Below are 22,365 nucleotides of genomic sequence, written 5' to 3'. Positions count from 1 at the left end.
TTTCTGAGTTCGAGGCCAGCCTGGGCTACAAAGTGAGTTCCAGGACAGCCAGGGTTATACAGAGAAACCCTGTCTCGAAAAACCAAATAAATAAATAAATATAAAAAAATAAAAATGTGCATCATTTTATGCACATTTTAGTGCATATGATTTTAGTGATCACGGATTAGTGATCACCAAGCAAAGTTACAGACATATTTCAATGATATCATGCACACGAGAACTATTTATATGTTGTATAAATGAAAGAAAACATGTTGACATGAGAATGTTTTCATAAATTTTGAAACTGGGATGGCTCAGGAGAAATATTACAAACCAACCACAGGCTACATTTCTGTAAGATAGACTAAGATTGTTTACTCCTACGTGACGGTAATGTTCATCACAGGCGGCTGCCATCCAAAGAACAGTAAGAACAATTAGTGCTCTGCAGTCAGAATCACTCATGGGAGAAAGACAGTACATCAAGTATTAAACCAGGACACAGCAATGCAAGTCACACAGGGGAGTATCATGTTTCAGGCACTAACAGTAAGTTACAATATCTGAAACATTTTGGACTTTCTCTATAATTTAAGCCTAGCAAATGATCGCAGTCTACTTATTTACGTTTCTGACAAAGTGCCTTATAAATAAACCAGTTTATAGCATACGAGCCCCAGAGAAACAGTAACTAGGAAGCCAGGCATTCTAGAGCTACCATAAATAGCACCTAAATGCAAGAAGGGGAGATCAGTAAACATTTTAGCACCGAGCGTGTTTAATGAGGATGACGCCAATAGCTTTCGCTAACAGATGGCGTATAGTTGGTTTGCTAATCAACACCTATGCAAATAAAAATGGTCGGCTACAACACTGGATAGCCAACGAGTGCAGTCCTCACAACATGGTGGAGGCAAAGGAAGGAAGAGTAATTACAGGGGTGGCAGCGGGGGTTGCTAAGGTGATGCCATCTGTCACAGCAGATCTCTGACCCCAGGTTGGGGAGGGTGTCTCAGAGCAGTCAGTGGTGTCAGAGCGTCCCAGCTGTAGTTCAACCAGAATGGCTATGGAGGACTCACTCTCAGACTGGGAGGAGTGCTCGCTCAGGGAAGAGTATACCCGAGAGAGCCTGTGGCATGGCTGTGCATAAGGCTGTTAGGAGCTAGGAAAGGATCTTTGCATAAACAAGCTGACAGGCCCCAGATCATCAGGTGGTGGTGGTGGGCCAGAGCCACTGCCCCATGGAAAAGTGGGCTGGTTAAAGTATCCACAGACAGGCGTGAAGAAGAGGCCTCGGCTGTGCCTTGCCTGTGTGTCTGTGAGGCATTTACCTGCAGTACATTGGCAAGTACATTGGTGTTCAAGCTGAGGTTGAGGGAAAAGAATAATGAGGGGAGATGTAAATCATTCAAGTATATAAAAATATCTGTTCTACACTGTGGCAGGGAAGGTGAAAGATTGGCTTTATGTGCAAACACTCTAAGGAAGTACAGTCAGATGGATTAGGTGTTAAACACAGTGTGCGTGAAGGACATGGATCCAGTGCAGTCTGAACAAAGGCCCTTGCTCCAATATTATTGCAGTAGAAACGGTCAGCTCAGAAGTATTCAAGTTTCGTCCTAATGACACCGCAATGATATCAAGTTGTCTGATGCTCGGGCAGAATATGTTTGTCTCTCAAGAAGAACTTTGGAGCCTGGTTCTTCCTATTACTTCCTGACTATCAAAATGGTTCCCTAATATAAACCTATTCCCCCCCCCCGCCACTTAATGTTTAATTTGATCAAGCTATAAACAATGACGTGGAAACAAGAATTTCTGTTCACTTTCTACTCACCAAATCTGTTCATTGCTTTTACTATGAGATGTCAAGCCAGTGAAGTTTTAAATATGCTAGCAGAGTTAGCCGTGGCACTGATGTGCATAAATAAATGGAAAGAAAAAGCAGCTGCTGACCGTGGTTAGAATGGGTTAGTTAAAGCTACTGTTGGCATTGAGTCTTAAGAAAGGAGAAAGAAACTGAAGGGGAAAGAATGGGTTTAAAAACCCCAAAGCTGTGTATAACTCAAGAGTTGGAACACCAGGAATGAACCAACCACGTAAGGAGACAAAAGACGCCTAGCAAAAGAGTGGCATCTGTTACACCTCTGACGTTAGAAATGAAGACGAGCATCCAACTTAATGAGTGGACACGAGAAGTGGAAGCGTTTTCCTTACTGCATGGCATGCATGCAGCTCACAACAGGTTGGACAATGTCTGTTGGGCTGAGCTCTTTCCAGGCACCGTGGCTGGCTTTTGTATCTTCCAGGTGGCCCAGCTTGCCTGAGACTCTTGTAGGCCACTTGGCTTGTTTAAGAGTGACTCAGTAGTCATTGCTGTTTTATAATCTTGGTTGGGAGCAGGAAGGGGCTAGGGAAACTGGCTAGGTTTAGGTACTTCATGAAGCTATTGTGAGTGCTTTATGTCCTGTCTTAATGACTTTCCCCTGCAGGCTAAAAAGCTTTACCTCCCCTTGGAACATTCTGTTGTCTCACTTGCCTGTAAATATTGTCCTAAATATCCTGTTGCTTTTCATCCCTTCCACCTTGAGAGGTTTCGCTCCGTGATAGAAGGTTATCATCTTGGAGTAAACAGCTGTACCACATCACCTCTTACAGTATCCCCAGTGCAAAGCATGAACAAAGAACCAAAATGTGTAAAGGAGGGACATAAGTATTTTCCTGTCCCGGATTAGCTTGTAGTAGGAAAACTTCTCTTCAAACAAGAATGGGTTTTCCACTACCTGCCATATTTAGTAACAGGTAGATGACTGCAGAAAGATCAGTCTAATCGGTTTGTGTTTCCTTGCTTTTGGACTATGTAAAGTGAATGTGTTCAAATATTGGTCAATAGTCACGCTGAGTCTAAGTTGCCATTCACTTTCCTTAGCTATAGAGGGAGGAACTAGAGACACCAGCTTGCAGCTCTTCACTAAGGAAGGGAGATTCTAAGCTGTGACATATCTAATGTCTTAAATTTATTCCAAATAAGGTTGAGCCCCTTGGTGCAAATGAATCCAATCTAGAACGCTAGGAGATGTGATGGTTGCCAAAGGCAAAAAAATCAAGGATGAGGCTCTATGGCGAATTAACAAGGAGGCCGGCTAGAGGGTGGCTCAGCAGTGGGAAAAACTGATAGCAATACAGCAGAAATGTATCCAGGAGGTTCAAATCTAGTGGGTATTAAATAGCAGAAACTGTGGTGTGATTTTACATCTAAGAAGCTGTCATATTCTAAGAACACTGCCAAAGAGGAGTACACGATTAATACTGAAAGTAAGCAGAGGCGGGAGAACCTACCAGCTGTCACTCTGCAGTGACTTGGGCAAGCTGTCTAAGTTCCCTTGGCCTTGGTCTCCCCATATGTCAGTTACAAGCATTAACACAACTCATCTTTTGCAGTTTGGGAAGAGTGAGCTGTTGAGAAGGAAATACAGGTCAGGGTATCTGGTGTGTCATCACAGCTGTTCAAAAGCATTGTGACTTGAAAAGGGAGTGCTTAGAAGGCACAGTAATGCTTTCCACAGAGCCAAGACGAGGGAAGGGAAGGAAACGAACGGTTATGTGAAAGTTGTCATAGAGAGGAAGAAGAAAAGGTCACATCTTTTGTTCCCTGGGATAAATATGTAGAATTGAAAGAAGAAAGATTATGGTTCCATATAGGAAGTACTTCTAAAAATTAGATCTCAGAGTTCCTCAAGCACTAAATTGCTGCCTTATAATCTAATGGAGCCCCCATCAGAATAGAATGTGTGTATCAGGAAAGGGCTCACTGCCCATACGGTAGGAGATGGAATAGAGGGGATCTTATGCGACTTTTAAATTAATTCTGTTCTCTTCTACCATGCTGCAATATTCAATTATTTTAACACACACACACACACACACACACACACACACACACACACACACCTGGAAGTTTGCCAAAGACTTGTTCAACTACAAGCATGACAAACCTACAAAAACATTACAGGATCCGGACTGGTCTTACAATGAAAGACATCAGTGATCTGGGTACCCAGAGGTGGGGGTGATGCAGAAAGTGAGCTCTGAAGTTCTACATTCTATCATCGAATGCAGCTGACATTTACGCATTACACTGTGCTTTAGTTAGGGTTTCCATTTCTATGATAAACTGCCACAACCTAAAGCAACTAAGGGAAGATAGGTTTATTTCATCTTACAATATATATATAGGCTCTCATCCAGAGATGTCAGGACAAGGATTCCGGACTGGAATCTGGAGGCAGGAGCTGATGCAGAGGCCATGGGAGAGTGCCACCTACTGGATTGCTCGTCCTGGCTTGCTCAGTTTGCTTTCTTATAGCAACTCAGGGGTGGTACCACCCACAGTGAGCTATGCATCCTGCATCCATCATCAGTCAAGAGAATGCACCACAGACTTGATCACAAGCCAATCCGGTATGTGTGGGGTGGGGGTGGGGGTGGGGCATTTTCTCCATTGAGGTTTCCTCTTCCCAAATGCCTCTAGCTTGTGTCAAGTTGACATAAAAGTAGCCACCACACTCTGCCTTCCTTAATATTTACATATTAATCTCATGGAGCAAAAATAAAAGTTTTTCTCTCTCTTCTGCATGACACCGATAGAAATTCACCCTTGAATTCTCAACATCTGTGCAGTAGCAGCTGTAGGAGTGACACTGACTGATGATTGGTTGGTTATGTTACCCCACAATGGAAGGGACAAGTTTATCCTTCAGTAGCAAAGGGCACAGCACTTACAAATGCCATGGGCAGTTTCAGTGTGGCTGTTTGTCATCCTTCCTAAGCATTTGGCTTACATTTGTATTCATTTAACATGAAGAACAATGACAATCTTTAGCAGTAGGAAAGTTTTTCACACAGAAGGGCAACATACTTCATTTGTGGTCTTTTTACACATAAACTGTAGGAGCTGTTACCATCTGTCCAACTTGTCAGGTATGGGGAATAGCCCTAACAGTAGCCTACAATCTTCTTTTGGAACTAATTGTCAGACTTTAAAATATATGTAAATGAAACTCCTAAAATATGGAAATTGTCTTTTTATTTCTTAGAACATTTTTGTTTCATGGGAGACTAGTTTACACACACACACACACACACACACACACACACACACACACACACGATTCATAGAGTGTAGCTTACAGCCCTTGACATTTATTATGTCTTCCTTCCAGAATTTGGAATGTAAAAACCATTGTGAAAGACCATTAAACAGAAAATGAAACTTAAAATCGAAATATCCCATGGTAGGGAACACATGAAAATTAAATGCCCGTTAGTGGAAGAATAGACAAAGAAAATGTGATTTATAACATAATGAGCTATCTTTTAGTCTTTTATAAAAAGAAGACAGTTTTGAATCCATGTAGCTTGAAATGGATAACCCAGAGGATATTATGTAAGTGAAATCAGCCAGTCATAGAACAAATGCCTTGTGATTCCACTTACACGAGGCATCTGAAGTAGTGGAAATAGAAGCATACAGGAAAGTTGGTAGCTAGGGGCTGGCCAAGAGGGAGCTGACAGAGGGGGCTGATCTGCTATCTAGGGTGTAGAGCTTCATTTAGGCAAGACAAACAGATTCTAGGATTTTCTATATGACATTATGCCTAATGTTAATCGTTGTATATGGGACACTTAAAATTTATGAAGAAAGGCCAGAGGGAGATGACCAAATTCATAAAGTGCTTGCTATACAAACACAAAGACCAGAGTTGGGATTTTCTGGAAAGCCCAGCACGGAGGAGATAAAGATAGGGACCTCTGTGGGAAAGTGATAGCTAGACTAACCACAGCTGTATAGCTCCTGGCTCCGTAAGAGAATGTGTCTGAATAAAGAGGAGAATAACCCAGAAAGACACCTGGCACATACCAACATGCACACACACGCATGTTTGCCACATACATGAATTGCAAAGATACTGTGAAGAGGGTAGATGTCATACATTCTTGGCAAAAATTAAGATAAAAACCACAAGAAAATGCCACCTTTTGATAATAATATTGACAGCGTAATATAGTAGAACCCACCTATAATCTGATGAAATAAATTTTCATTCATCTGTGAAAAAATATTGTTGATAATCTCAATTTACTTTTCTAAACTGCTGTATGGTTTTGGAAATATTATTTTGAAATAATAACAGCTTCTGCACATTGGGGAATGACTATGTAGAAGGTGGTATGCCAAATTCCCCATATATATTATCATACCTGCTGAGAAACTCTCTAAGATGAATCTTGTTATTAACCCCACATTATAGATGAAGAAACTAAAGTTCAGTGAGGCACGTAATAACACCCTGAACGAACCGCAGTCTAATTGGTCTCCTCCCTGTCTGTCCTTAGCCCTCTCTAACAAATCCCCTCCTCACTTGTACTCTGCTGTGTGCTTTCTTCCTTCAACTCACTCTCCTACCAACAATATTTGAAGTTGCCGTCCCTCTCCTCTTGTGATTTCCTCACTTGGCTTTTAGAATGGTACGTTTCCCTGGATTTTCTTCTCCTTTTGGAGATACCAGTGCTAGTGTGCTGGACAGGTTCTTCCTTTGAATGTAAAGGTTTGCATAAGCTCAATTCTTGGGTTCCCTCCATTCTCCATCCATGTTGATTTCACTGTCTATTGGCTACAAAAGGCTTCTGTAAACTGAACCTTGTTAATCTCCAACCAGGACCTTTCCCCTGAGCCCCAAACCTTCTCATCCCACACCCCACCACTCCTCACGATGTCTAGAGATGTGCTTTCCCTGACACCAATGGTTTGGTGCTAATACTTGGTCTCAGTTAATGGCATAAGCCCTTCCCAAGCTTGTCTATTCTTTCTCTGATATCTGTCCTGCTTTTAAAATAAAAGTCCCACCATCGGATTTCTCACCTCCCCTGTCCAATGCCTCCACCCTGCTTTGAAACACCATTTTTTTTTCTGGTCTGAGTTACTGCAGCAGCCTCCTAGCTTGCTCGCCTGCCCTCCTCCTTTATTCCAATTGAGATGCTTGAACGATTTGGTTAAATGTTAGCCGAATCATTCTAGTGGTAGTCTTCAAATCTCCTAAGGAGTCCTGTTTTTAGTAAGCCTAAGCCTTACTTTTCCTTTACAAGGGCTTCTGCCTTTTGTTACCTCTGAGTTAAGGTCATGCAACTTCATGCTGTACTTAAGTTCCCCCTTCCCTCCTCCTCCAGCCTCACCACTTAGCCCAGAACATGCCTTCACTCCTCCAAGTTGTTCTACCTTTTGGGTGGGGTCTATTTGACTATCCCATTTAATGTGGCATATGATCTTCCCATCACCATTTATCATGGTGTCATTTCTACAGTCTTTCACGCATGAAAATTTGCTTGTTTTATTACTTAAAAATTGCACAGCAGACAGCAAGCATCAAAAGATGATGACCGAGCTTTGAGGACATTAACATATCAAGAAATCAGGAAATATTTAGCCAATGAATAAAAACAATGAGGTCTTAAATCCTAACTTTGAAATCAGGTTAATATTGTGGGGCTTCTTTAATGATCCCCTCACTCTTTCTGAGCCAGTCTGGATACTGACAAAATCTTTGAAAAGGAAAGTATTGAAGCTATGTTTCGAAACATTAGAAAATCATTCTGAAGAACCAAATTAGGTTGGGCAGATCAAGTAGTTGGGAATGTTCCTGTGACTTCTCTCCTGCTTGCTGGAGTGGCATGTCATGGGTCCTAGAGAAGGCAGCTGATGACACTACAGCAATCCTACATTAGAGAATAAGATGGATTTTTACTCCTTTAGACCTTCCTGGGCTCCCGAGTTCCAACTAGACTTATCTTCCCTTTCTGAGTACCAGGCTCACTCATTCCTAGTCATCAGGGAGTGCCCAGGCTGCTTTGCTTCTTACATAGCTGATGCTACAGATGCTTTGCTTCGGTACCTCAGTTGCCTCATCTGTAAACTGCAGGCAGTAATAATACTGCTTGTGACAGTGAAAAGAGTAACATAAATGTGTTAGTATCATGGCAGCATATAATTAAACCTTCTATTCATTAGTTGCTATTATTGTAATCATCACAAGTTTTTAAAAGTTTTGTTTGGGCTCTCAGGCTGAGCATGGCGTCATATGCCTTATAATCCCAGCACTCAGAAGGTAGACATAAGAGGATGGTGAGTTCAAGGCCAGCCTGGTATATGTAGAAAATGAGATATTTACAGTTGTGCTATGGAATGAGCTTCATGAAATGAAGTGGAGGGAATATTGCAAGAGATTTGTAAACCCCCTAGTTATGTTTTTAATTATCCATGTTAAAACATACTTTTTGTAGAATTATTGTGTGCAAATAAATAGATGCAAAGAAATTGCTGAGTTCAGTCAGTAAGGTTCTGAAATAGTTTCTTTCTCCTTTCCCTTCCTGCTTAGAAGCTAATAAAGCATTAGGTTTAATACAAAGCTCAAACTCAAGAGTTAGCATCTCTGTGATACACACAGAAGGAGAGATTGGCAAGTGTAATGTACCGCTGGGGACTGACAGGTCGTGGCATCTGAAGACATTTGTCTATCTTGCTGAAGAGGCATCTCTGCAGTCTCTGGAGGAACCTCGGAGAACTGTTTGTGGCTTTCAAGATCATGTATCTGAATGGAAAGGGATGCTGTGTGTGTGTCTGGGTTTGGGATCGGTGAGCAAGACCTTTTCAGAAATGATGGAATGTCAGTGGGTTGTGGAAACTGTGGTGTGTTAAAGGGGAAACTACCTCCTAGGTCCTGGTTAGGGGTTAGTTTCAAGGTAGAAATTCTTCGAGTTTGAGAATCTTGTGTATAGTCTTCTTGCAGAAATGGGGTGTTGATGTCTCCCAACTGGGCAGGACTGGAGCTAGAGGCTGCTGGTAGTGGGTTAGTGATTTTTTGGGTGTACGACACCGTTGTGCTGGACTCCTCAGAATACACTAGTGTCTGGTTAGAATCTTCACTAGAATGCATTGTTCCTTGGAGAGGTTTAAAGTTAGTAAAGTCCTCTGTACAAGATGGCGTTTGTATGTTAGTTACTAATGAGTTTAAAATGTCACCCTTTGACTGATTGTTTATCAAGGACTGACTGTCAAAGCTCTCCTTTCTGGCTGGTGGAGGGGGTGCCTAGATGGCCAAAAGTGTTCAGAAAGAGAAATGATATAAAAAAGAAAAATAGAAAGTCCAAGTTAGTCATGAGAGGCACATTGTCAAACCTGCCCTGAAGAAATCCATATATACTCTGCCTCGAGCAGTCTAGACTGAATGGTCACTGTCCATACTATAAGAATATTTTGTATCTTAATATTTTCTCACAGCTTGGAAAAGATATTTTAGTTGAGAATACATTACAAAGACATTGCTCCCATCCAAAATTCTAGAAAATTGAGTGTATGTTATCTTGTCCTATTTTTAGACCTGGAGGTCATATAGACACATGTTTTTTTAGCGTTTTTGCATGTACGGTGTTACTAACATCTCAAAAGCTCATTGTTTGTCTCATATTCATCCAACATATAATGTCACACTGACTCTCATACTCTGAGATCCAAATGAACAGCTGCCAGGGTTTTAATCATTATACTTTACCTTAAAGATTACAGTAGAAACTGCCCTACTTTCATAAGCTTGACCAGAGAACAAACACTAAAACATCAGGGACAAAAACCTACCTTAAGCTTAAAACTCAAGCTCTGTATTCACGTTACCATGCCAGGCAAAGCAAGTAGAGAAGGCAGAAGCATTTTAGCTAGGACACTAGGAATGAGATTTCCAGGAGGATGAGAAAACAGAGGTCTAGGCACTACACACTTGGCACGCACGGGGCTGTATTACCTGGGTCGGTGATCTTTTGTCTTGCAGGTTTGGCCGAACGCTTCTAAAACCTTTTGCTGCAAGAGAGGAATATGTGGCATCTCCGTTCAGTGTCTCTGGATTCCGATCATTGTAAGATCTCCAAGCTTTTATTAAGGGAAAACAAATCGAACACAGAAATATCTACGTTCGCTTGAATTTGTTTTTGTTTTTCTTTCTTTCTTTCTTTCTTTCTTTGGTGTGTTAGAAAATGGATTTGTTTTTCTAAAACCAAAACGGTCTTGATAGAATTATAATTTGTTATGTGGAACAGCGTATGAAATTTAAATTTAACATAAATTCAGCGATGTGGCTATGGATAATGGAAAAAGAAAAAAAATGTCCTTGAAACAAAGCACAATAGCTGTTCACAATATTTTTCTGTACCTGAGTCTGGAGACTGAGATTCACGCCCTGAAAGAAAAACAATGTTGAAATTAACTCGAGTGTGAAGCAAACCAAATCGCCTGTAAACATACTCAGCCCAGAACCACATGCACGGTCGACATTATCTCAGTTCTAAAGCAGAGTACCTGAAATGTACTAATGAGAGGTCTGAGCACTGTTTGAATTTCAACAGGCTCACATTTGTTAAATATCTACATCTGAGGGACTCAATCGACAACTAGAACATATACCAGGCATTACTTTTCACATATAATAATATTGCAACCATGTAATTTTAAGGTTTATCATGGCCTAAAATGGATATATGAATCCCAAATACAGAATTAAAGGATTGCAAAGAATCTGGTTTGCAAACAATGAGAACTTTTTAGAACATTAAAGTAAGCCGCCAGCTCTGTGGCTGGCTGAAGTCATCTGTAACTGACTGTCTTTAGCTGCTCTATTAGACAGTGACTAATGTTTAAATAGCTTGTTTTTTTTTTTTTGTTTTTGTTTTTGTTTTTGTTTTTTACTTTCATAGAGGCAGATTTATCTACTGTACAAGATAACATTTTCATATTGTTCTCTAGAATTTATTTTTTCTAAGTCTTTATTCAAACAGGAAAGCTATATATTTTTTATCTTTTAGCTCATAAGCCGTGGAAAATAAATCATAGTCAATAAATTGCCTTTGGTACAAAACCAGTTTGCTTAACCATATCTTGTCATCGATTGTCTCAGAACCTCCTACAAGGCCACCTGAGGGAATCAGTTTGTACTGTTTGGTCTATTGAACCCATAAAGCCTCGATCTTAGAAAGAATCATGGGAGTCCTTTAGTTTCTCATTCATTATATATTATCATAAATTGGAATAAAAATGAGGGTGATCCAGTAATCTGGTAAAAATCACTTTGTAGAATTATTCATGACATATTTACTGGGTTCTATATGTGGAGTTTAATGGGGGCTGGAATTCACCATTTATTCAGTTTGAAAGACAGTGACACCTCTAGAGAGAAAGCTAATGTAGTGAGCATGGTAATGTATCTTTAGGATTCTGCTCTGGGGGCATGTAAAGGCAGAGTTTAACTGTCCACTAGGGTGTTAAACATGGTGGACAAAGACAAAATCTGGGGATGAGAGAAGGGCAATGAGCAGGGAAGCAGCATCAGTCATGATTATGAGCATTGGAAATTATTTTCTTGAGAATAGGAAGCTTATATTACTCTTGGTTTGATAATGTGCTGTTGTTGAAGCAATGGAAGCCATGTTTGTGGCAGTACCAGGGATGTAGACGAGGTAGGGGAGAAAGGGTGTGTGGCAGTAAATAGAAAAACACTTGGAATATGTACTCTCTGATTGATAGCTTTAGATACCCAGCTCTGTTTCTTCACAATAGAGACTATGTTATGGGGGTCATAGAACCCCAAGAGAGAGAAACAGAGAACACTGTATCTATACTGTACATGTACCTAGACTCACCCATGAGATATTAACAATAATAAACTCTATGGGCAGGCCCACAAATGACACATCAAGATGAGGCCATGCTTTAATAAAGCTTGAGTTTATGATGACTTTAGCATACATTTCAGAGAATGGTTAACTCTCTAGCAATGTTGAAACATACATTCCCTGCCTAGTAAGTTCTTGTGAAATCTGATACACAATGATCCTGGCTATAAAGGATCTTGATTCTTTTATTTAAAATATAGCTAAAATTTCTTTAAAGGCTTTATATGTCAAGATATGCAAAAGAAATATTCTTTCAAAGTTAAGTCAGAAATTCTAGGCGCTGCTAAAAAACTTATTTCTAGTGACATAAAAGAGATAAGAGATTGCTCTAATTACTCATATTGCTGAAGTTTATTTAGCTTTCCTTCCTCTTTCCTTTTACCTTGGGTACAGGGAATTGAACCACAAGTCTGGCACAAGTGAGGTAGGTGTTTCACCACTGAGCGACACCCATCCCTAACTCTGGTTTTATTATTTTAAATCTTGAGATAGTGTGCCAGACTTGCCTTAAACTTGCTGGATAGTCCGGGCAGCATTGAACTCTAAGTAGTTGGGGGTCATAGGTCAGGCCATCAGGACTGGTTTAGCTTATTTTTCTCTTCTGATTGTGAAACATTTAGTCTTTACCAACAACTTGAATGGTAGGGAATTGCTTGTAGAACAGTTTGAATCTCTCAAATGCCACCTCTGGTTCAACCCAATGTTCTCTTTTGCAGGTTATTTTTATAGATGGTCATAAAAAGGAATTATTAACATGGTGTGGTGGTTTGAATAGGAATATCCCCCCACAGACTCGTGTGTTTAAATGCTTATCCCATAGGGAGTGGTACTATTAGGAAGTGTGGTCTTGTTGGAGGAAGTATGTCACTGTGGGGGCGGGCTTTGAGGTCTGATACTCAAGCTACACCTAGTATGGTACATAGTCTCTTCCTGATGCCTTCAGATGAAGATGTTGAATTCTCAGCTCCTTCTCCAGCATTATCTCTACCTGCTTGCCACCATGTTTCCTGTCATAATGACGATGGATTAAACCTCTGAATATGTAATACAGCTCCAGTGAAATGTTTTTCCTTATAAGAGTCATTGTGGTCATGGTGTCTCTTCACAGCAATAAAACCCCAACTAAGACACATGGTAAGTCACTCTCTAGCATGTGCATCAGTGGTCACAACTGGGATCTTACTTAGTGGGAATGCCAAGGAAATTCACAGTTCAGGCATTCCGATTCTGTGATGTGCCTTCCTTCTACTTACTCCACTTTTCCTCACTGTTATCCATCTAATGCATCTAGAGACGTAAGTCTATGCTTCTACAATACCTCCTCCTATTTGTCCATGTTCAAACAAACATACTCAGAGTGGTTTTTAAACCCATGTAAGATCGGATTACACACATTGCAACATTTTTCGTTTCTTTGCTTCATAAAGAAGGCCAATGTGAGGTTCCTGACTTAATATTTAAACTTGGATCTTGAAATCCATTTGTGAGTTGGAGAAGAATGTGGAAGTCACCTTTAAAAGGCCTTTTGTTTGTTTGTGTTTTCTTTAAGGCTGGGTAGGACATTTTCAGTACCAATTGACCACTAAACATGTGTTTAGAGAAGACTGAAACGCAGAATGACAATTGAAATTATTTAGAGGCCCCATTACTTTCCTCCTTCTGTTATATAGCTTATTAATCTTAGGCTTCAACCATGTCAACCAATTAAGTAACCAGTTACCAAGAGGCATGGGCTACCCCGTCAAGGCTGTAGAGACAGGCTGGACTCCAGCTGATCGTCCACAGAGGCAGACTCTCCAGATGAAGCCTGTGCCTCAGGTGGAGGTAAGTCATTGCAGACTTTGAGTAAAAAAGAGAGCTATCTTAGTGGATGCTAAAATATCATATCCTCAATTACTTTCTGAGGACATTTTTATCTGTGGTCTCATGGTTATCTAAATTAATCAGGATTCTGATATGTTCTAAAGCATGCATTAGATAAATGCAAGAAGATCTGTTTCCTGTTTGCAATCTTTGGGGAAGAACCAAATAAATTGTCGAAGAAATGGATGATATCTTAATCAAGTATCATGTTACTTTAGTTCATGAGGTAACAAAAACTTAAATAGTTAACACTTGCAGTTAATATATTTTTGGCAAGTGACTGGTGCTTATAATTATATTTTTAAATGCTTGTTTTTAAGAAGGTATCAGTTTCCTTTGACTATTTATTTTTAGGACAAAACCAGAAAGGGTAGGAGCTATTCTTGGGATTAGAAAAAAATAAGATTGAGTGGGGGACTTGAAAGGCATTTGAAGCCTCTGTCCACATTCCAACAAGATGATTCTGAAAGGAGAGAGGTGAGGTGAAGCCATTCAGGTGTGACACCGTGAGTTAGTGACGTTATACCTGCAGCCAATAGGTTTGGAGAACTTTGAACTCTCTTCACAGATGTTAACGTAACAGACATGGCGGCACGTTTGCGAGCACACCCACCGCTATCTGGAAGCAAAAACATGATATGGCAGAGGCCAAGGCAAAACAGAGAAAGCACATGCGATGTCATGCATTTTAAGTGAGATGTGTCAGTCACTCATGAGAAAGATGAACAGCTGAGCATTAGTAGTCATGGAATACACCTGGGAATTTTCACCCCCATCCCCAAACTAAAAAAGACAAACGAGACGAAAGTGAGCAACCAGGGGTTTGCTCAGAGAGATGGTAGTGCCCTCCAATGCAACAGAAGGCTTTATATTGAATGCTCAATGCTTGTTATCAAATGAAATCCGAGATACAGAGCTCAATGTTGTTTACACCTTTTGGTTAACACACACTAAGTCTAGAAACTAGTGCCATGCTGTAATGTGCATTCACATAAATAATTTAAGTTTACTCTATTTTACTTATGCTTGCTAAAGATAATCAGTGTGGTTCCTAAAGAAAAATTAGGGACGAGTTACCTTGATTTAACAATTCTTGAAGTAATATTTTTCAGCTGATGTATACTTCATATGTACAGGTCATAAAGAAACACATAACATTATACAATGTCATGTCTTCCTACAGTTCTGAAATAGTTATTCTAATTGAAGTCAAGAGCAGCCCTGATAGACAAGTATTGAAATGAGCATATTTTTGAAAACAAATGCATTGCCCTTACAGTTTTGAATTATAGGTATGACATAATCTATATGTATGCGAAGAAAAATAAAAATGTGTAGTGAAATGTGTGCAAAGGCACCAGCCATTGTCTATGCTCTGAGAAGTTGAGACTTCTAAATTTGGAAGACAAGACTCCTAGACTGCAAGGTTAGCATTCTCTTTCTGAATAGACTCTGCTTCTGCTCCCACATTCCTTGATAATCTAGCATGTGCAATAGTTTCCCACCCTCCTCTTCCTCCTCCTCAAATCAAAGTAACTTCAATTTTTTCTTTGAAAGTGAACATACACAAAAGCATAGTGTAGCCAACAATGTGAGAATATAATTGTGGGGATAAAATTATTGTGTCTTGTCACACGCATTTCTTATTTTTTTACTTCATAGGGAAAAATAATCAATTAAACATGAGAGAATTCAGATTAGTAAATACAGTTGGAAAGATGAGTGAGTTAATTATTGGTAAAGTCATAAGGTGTGACGTCAATAGAACACGAAATTGCTGTAACTTTTCTAATAGAAAAATATGACTTAAAATTATAATTTCTAATGCAGAAATCAACAAACAGGAAACCCGAGTTGAAACAAGAAATGAAAAGAAGCTGAAGGAATAAAAATACTGTATCTAGGAACGAAAAGGAAAAGTCACATAGGGTAGAGAATTACAACTGAAAATACCTTCAGCAGAACAGCTATTTTCAACTTGCTGAAATCCTATGAGGGCAAGATGTCTTGAGAAATGGACATGTTGCCACTGGACACAACGTAGGATCTAGTCACTACTGGCTGGTCTGAGGGCTGGTTAGTTAGGGGTGTCAAAAGTGAAAAGTGACGTCACTTTTAGAAGGTTTTTATTTTCTGGTTCTTTCAACTCTTTGTGTCTGAAAATGAACAGAGATGAAAACAGTCCATCTCAGAATGACAAGAGCTAGAGACGTGGCTGAAGGTTGGTCTGGTTAAACTGTGCTCAGGTGCTCTGCGTCATTTCCATGAACTCACAAGGCTGTTGGAGCATACTGAAAAACTTTGAGAAAATAGCAGGACATGGAAGGAAGGCTTAGATTGAAGTAGTTCAGGGCTTGGATATTACAGGCCATATTATATTTATTTTGATCACATTGTATCTCTAAGAGGGTGGTTACAATGTTAAAAAGCAAGTGCCCTTTGAAAGTCATTTCAGCAAACAAGAGTTATGTACAATTTCATTGCATGGTTTGAGAAATCTCCCAGGCACGCACATACCACTATTAAGTAATTGTGGTTCTACTGAAAGTAAATTACTATTTTTCTTTCAACTCACATATATTCTTTTGCCATATGACTTTTAAATTATCAGGACATAAATACTTATTATATGTTTGCACTGAACTGCTTAATAAATAGAATTGTTCAATGCTTCTTTTGGGCTAGAAACAATATGAAAAAATACTCAGACATTGTCACTGTGAGACAAAGAAGTGTGGGGATCTTCCAGCTAAGTAAATGGAGACTTTCTGCTAACACTTATTAAGGAGCTCATTTTTAAAAGCTGAGCTTTCTTGAAGTTGGTAGAAGAGACAAACCAGAGCTTTCTTGAAATTGGTAGAATAGACAAACCATTAGACATTAATATTCAGTACTTACTTGTATTTGGATATTTTATGTTATTCTTTGAGGATGTTTTTAAGGACTCAGGTGAGGACGCTATCTATGGCATTTAGCTCATGTCTGAAGCGGCATGGTGCTGGCCTTACCTTCACAGTCGTCCTGGAACTACAGCCTGGCTGGGCATCCTTTCATGGGGCTTTAAGAACACCCTCATAGAATCAGGGGGAGAGGGAGTGGCAGAGGGGGTTTCCAGGAGAGGGGACCCGAGAAAGGGGATAGCGTTTGAAATGTAAACAAAGAAAATATCCAATTTAAAAAAAGAAAACAATGGGTCACAATTGCTGAGTGGAGATAGGACATAGTTTAAACATTCTAAAACTTAAACTCATTCTCCTTGAATAGTTTGTTGTGTATTTGATTAAGAGCAAAAAATTAGATATAAAAGAAGTTTTAGACCTTAGTGACTGGAAAATATGTTTTTTTGCCTGTATGATATGTATATGTATGTGTATATACATATACACATACATATATACATGAAGTGTTCATCTGGGTGCACACAGCTATGTGTATGCTTCTGGGGCCAGAGGTCAATGGTAAGAGTATTATCTCCATTTCTCTTTCCATCTTATTTTTAAAGACAGGGTCTTTCATGTGCTTGGAGCCCACTGACTTGGATTGGCCAGCCGGCCTGGGGAACCCCTAGCAGCCTCCTCTCTTTGCCTTCTCTCTTTGCTGGCACTGTGGGTAGTGCTTGCTCCCGTGCACAGCTTTTTACCTGGGTGCTTGAGGTTTGAACTCAGATGCCCATGGCTGAGCAGCAAGTACTTTACTCAACTGAGCTACTGTACTAGACCTGGCATGTAGAATTTTAAAAAAATATTACATATTGTTAATGATAGATAGATAAGGTAAGCCAATTTTAATTAATAGTTACATGGGAATCAATTATCCCTTAATTTTGTTATACAGTGACAATAATTTCAGTTGCCTAAAGCAATATGTACCTATCTTCTACCCAAATATCATATAAATATTTGCCATCTGTAGTTTTTTAAGGTAGCGTGTTTTTATAGCAACACTGAAACATTACTTTGGAATTTTAAACAAAGGGTTTTAGCTTATCACCAAATTTGCATGTCTGTAGATATATTTACACACATAAACAACCCCATTTTATGCACATTTTGTGTCCATCTAGAATCAAGATCACTCCTTACAAATGGAAGGCTGTGGTAGTGGTTTCCGTTGATGCTCTTCAGCAGCAACTTGGTGCAGATACCAGAAAGTTAAAGAAGAAGAAGCAGAGAGGTTGGAAGACCATTGTTGCAATTATAGGAACAGGAAGACCAACTGTGGAATATATAGTACACAAGCAAGGTACGTTCCATACAATTACATATGCATATCTGTCAATGTTATAACAAATAGGAAAATCCTATTTTGGGAAGCCGTGTGGAACTTAACTCTTTAAAGGGGATCCCTCCGAACAGTGAGTGAACCTCACTTCTTTATGTGGACAGTCTTCAGGAGTGGCTCTACACTCCTGCCACCAGGCTCCTCCCAGTCCATTTTACAGTGTACATACAACACGAAGTAAGAGCCATCACTAGGCAGTGGAGAAAGCAAACCATCTCTAACTGCCTCGCCTTGGTTCTCTGTGAAGGTCACCAATTCTCCCTTCAACACCCTCGTCTTGTCCACTGCTCCAAACAGCTATCTACATGTGGACTCCACCCTCAGGAGCCAGCTGGCACCAAGTTCTCTGAGGCCAGTTTGAGCAGGTTTCCGCTAAGCAGACGCCACAGGGAGGTGGACCTGGCACATACCTCCATACTTGATCTAGGGATTAAAGACTGGCTCTTACTAGCTAGTTGTTAATCCTTCTTCTAGACACTGATACAAGGAACTTGTTGAGAAAGAATGTCCTGGGTTTTCTTTATGCTCTGTTATGGGGTGGCTGGCTGAAACAACTTTCCAGCCATCATCCATGATACAGTCATAGGATTTCAATGAGAGAGTCATTTTCTTTAATTACTGTATATCAGACTTTTGAGGCAATGAAGGTGAAGGTGAAATTATAAGCGAGATATATCTACTATGGAGACAAAAGGATGTTTATATATATATATATACACACACACACACACATATATATATATATATATATACATATATATATATATATATATAAGGTCTTTGTAAACTATTTTGCAATTAAAATCTATATAACAGGATTCAGAGGCATTTGTGTTAAAATATTTAGGGATAATGTATACAAGTCTAAAAATAACATGCTTATGGCTTTATGCAAATCACGATGATGAAGAATAAATTGAGTTTCTTTCGTGTGAGGCTTTGGAACACCTATCTGCTCACTTTGTCAATATAAACAGTTTGTGATTGGGAAAGTTTAAATATTGTTCGCCAGAGTAACTTGCCTTTGAGCCTAACATATTTTAAGCAAGAGATTTCAAATGTATAAATACAACTTCAAGCAACTCTAAGAATGAATTGGAAAAAAATATAGTCATAAAGGGCTGATCTCATGACTTGGTTAATAAAGAGCTTTCCTTATAAGCATGGAAACCCCCATATGACTCTCAGAACCTATGTTTAAAAAGCTGGGCACTGTGGAATGTGCTTCTAATTTCAGCACAGGAGTTGTGGAGACAGGAGGCTACCTGGGGCTGATGGGCCAGCTAGCCTAGTTGAATTGCAGAGGTCTAGGTGAAATAAGAGGCCCTGCTTCAAAAACAAGGTGTGGCTTGAACTACAAGGAATGATACTGAAATGTAACCTATGGTCTCCCCCCCCCCAACCTGGCCATATACGTGTGTACCCCTACATGAAATCATATACATATACATAGAGAAGAAGAAAATATATAATAAAAGATCAAGAATAGCAGATAACAAAAAATTCTACTTTGGGCTATAATATTGGGGTGCAATGATAAGGGAATATAACTTTCCCTATGCTCAGAAACTCGGCAATACATTTGGGATCAGTATAGCACTATGCTAATGGAGAACCAAGGTGACTATTAAAAAGCAAAGCTAAAGAGTAAAACAAACAAACAAACAAACAATCAGAGACAGTGTACCTGTATTCATTTTCACCTCGAAGGGTTTGTTATTAACTTCTTCAGTTTTCCTGGAAGGGAAAAGAAAAAGAGTGTAAGAGTCTGTGACTGCTCACTGACACATAGGACAGAATGCTGTCTACAGGGTTTTGGTTTCAGTGTACCCATAAGAGCGGCTCTCAATCCTCCTGTCGCTGTGACTCTTTAATACAGTTCCTCGTGTTGCGGTGACTGCCAACCATCAAATGATTTTTGTTGCTACTTCATGGCGGTTATGAATTGTGAGGTAAATCTCTGTGTTTTCTGATGGTCTCAGGTGACTCCTGTGAAAGGGTCATTTAAACCCGAAAGGGGTCCTGGCCCACAGGTTGAGAACCTAACCTATAAATAACACCACTTTATCATGAATCTTGCTTAAGCCAAAGTTTAATAAGGAGAGTAGAATTTATAATTCCAGTCATCGTAGGGGTCAATCATTCTTGTCTTACTGTAACAAAGTTCTAGTTTCATGTAATGGTGATCACTAATGGTTGAAAAACCAAGCCCTGCCTTTCTTCCTTTTTTTTCTGGTATTGTTTCTTTCTTTGCTATGGACTATAGCCTCATTCAAATCAAGCATATGTTCTACTAGTGAATTACACACACAGCCCACATTTTCATTTTAAGAAATTTAATTTTTATGCCCAACATGTATGAGAGCCTGTGATCTAAACTCAGTATGCAAAGGAAGTTTGTTTGTTTGTTTGTTTATAATTACCTATCCTGTTCTACAAGGACAATTCATTGTTAAGTATCTTTTCCAGAACTTCAAAAACAAAACAAAACAAAACAAAACAGAAACAAAAAACAAAAACAAACCAGCCACTGCTTGAAATCGTTACCTTAGACACATGGATCTATTTTCTCAGGACAATGGACTTTTAAAAAGTCATCAAAGGAAATTTTATTATAACATGTTTTGCTTTTTAGTTTTCAATGTACACAAGTAAAGAAACATGTTTCTGGGTACTTCAGCATTTTTCTAAACCTTGGACTGGGCAGCCTTATTGCCTATATTGGTAGGGATGCCAATGGACCCAAGGGAGAAGGCAGTGTGGTCTGCACTGGAGCTTTGAGACTGTTCCTCTCAATGTATTTATTTTAATCTCTCAGTAGCAAAGCTCTCAATGTGTTCCCCTTAAATGGACAAAATAAATGGAAAAGTCGCCTCGAGGGATGTCTGGGACCATGGCTGAGGCCACTTCTAAAACAAGAAGAGGTAAACAGTCCCCAGAGCAGGAGGCCTGTAAGGACATTTCCCAAACTCGACCTCACCATCCCTTCTGAATGAGGCAACGTGCTATGCTGACAACTGGACCGATTCACATTGTAGTGGGACATGAGGAAGGCAGTGTTCACAGCAGAATAATATTCACTGATGCAAAGATTACTGCGGAAGGAGGGCTAATTGTCAGAACAAGAAAGCTGCTAATCTCTAACCCAATGTTTCTAATACCATCAAGTGTCCTTAGAATCCAATGCAGATATTTGCAAAACACCGGACTCTCAGACAGCAAAGGAGGATTATGTAGAACAAAGGAAGGCGCCACAAATCCTTGGGCTGTTCATTTTTAAAGTGATGTATCCTGTTACCTCTGAGGGTAATTTGTTAGTTTTTATTTTAACTTTATATTGTTTTAATTGTCAAAACATTAAGTGACTAACTTCCTAATCAGGCAAGACACTTGAAGGTTCTTAAAGATGAGCCATGGCGTTTGTGTGCTAAGAACAACCTGAAACCAAAGGCTTCTTGGGTGACTAATAAAAATGCATGATTCTGTCTCCCTTGTTTGCACAAAAGCCATTAACAATTCCACTACTGAGAACTCTATTTAAGCAATTTAAGCTACAGAGAATCCAATCTCTCTTTTGTTCTGTTCTGAAAGTGTCTTTGATTGCACTTGCATAACGGGCAGGCGCAGATTAGTCTGGGAGGCATCAAATTCCTAGAGTGTTTGAATGCAGCTAGAAGACAGCAGCACTTCAAGTATTTTCTTAAATTGGAATTGAACTGGGGCCAAGATTATGACAATGTACTATGAAATAGAAATAATTTACCCGAAGAAGGCAGTCTACAGAACAAGAGCCTGGCATATTAACGGGTCAAAATAATTTTTATGGGTTATGTGGGCTGGATTTGCTTAAATCAGTTTTTTATAAAGCTGATAGAACAAAGCAACATTATATATATATATATATACACACACACATATACACACACACACACACACATATATATATATATACACACACACACACATACACACACACACACACACATATATATATATATATATATATATATATATATATATTATATACCAGTTATATATAATATATATAATATATTATATATATTATATACCAGTTCAGGATATGCATGGGAATGGTGGGACTAACTTTGGTTTTCAGTTATGTGTATAGCAATGGATTGGATTGCTCGTTAATACTTCAGCAATGACATGACATAACGTCAAACATCTAGTGAATTGTACCCAACTGTCTTTCCCTTATTATTATTGTTATGGAGAACAGAGTGGCCTTTGTTTTCAAGGTGCATCAAAGACGAGACTGCGACTTTTTTCTTTTGAGTTGGGGTCCTGAGAGGTTTGATCACACCTGCACAGGAACAAGACTGTGGACACAGACATATCTATGCTTGAATTTGTGATTGCTATTATTATTGTGATTAGTTGTCACAAGCCATCCATTCTGAAGAAAACCAGAAACAGCATCTTTCCCCCAGTTTTACCCAGGAA

The 22,365-nt window shown here is 39.4% G+C and overlaps 1 protein-coding gene across 15 annotated transcripts in view; it reads right to left on the bottom strand.

Moving 5' to 3' along the window:
- Sorbs2 (sorbin and SH3 domain containing 2) overlaps positions 1 to 22,365 on the bottom strand; it is a 200,440-nt gene that overhangs the window by 73,319 nt on the left and 104,756 nt on the right. For 7 of the 15 annotated variants that reach the window (XM_029480975.1, XM_021170981.2, XM_029480980.1 and 4 more), the window contains 4 exons: positions 19,589 to 19,638; positions 14,147 to 14,239; positions 10,242 to 10,268; positions 9,837 to 9,961 (listed from right to left, as the gene is read on the bottom strand). In XM_029480975.1, coding sequence (XP_029336835.1) covers positions 9,837 to 9,961; positions 10,242 to 10,268; positions 14,147 to 14,239; positions 19,589 to 19,598 — 255 coding nt within the window. In that variant the 5' untranslated portion in view covers positions 19,599 to 19,638. Of the gene's footprint in view, positions 1 to 8,513; positions 9,129 to 9,836; positions 9,962 to 10,241; positions 10,269 to 14,146; positions 14,240 to 19,588; positions 19,639 to 22,365 lie in introns of all 15 variants that reach the window. The other 8 variants (XM_029480969.1, XM_029480970.1, XM_029480976.1 and 5 more) reach the window with 2 other exon arrangements.

Source organism: Mus caroli, chromosome 8, assembly GCF_900094665.2.
Source record: "Mus caroli chromosome 8, CAROLI_EIJ_v1.1, whole genome shotgun sequence".
Lineage (NCBI taxonomy): Eukaryota > Metazoa > Chordata > Mammalia > Rodentia > Muridae > Mus > Mus caroli.
The sequence above is the reverse complement of the archived record's forward strand: the minus strand, read 5'-3'. Positions and strand labels throughout refer to the sequence as shown.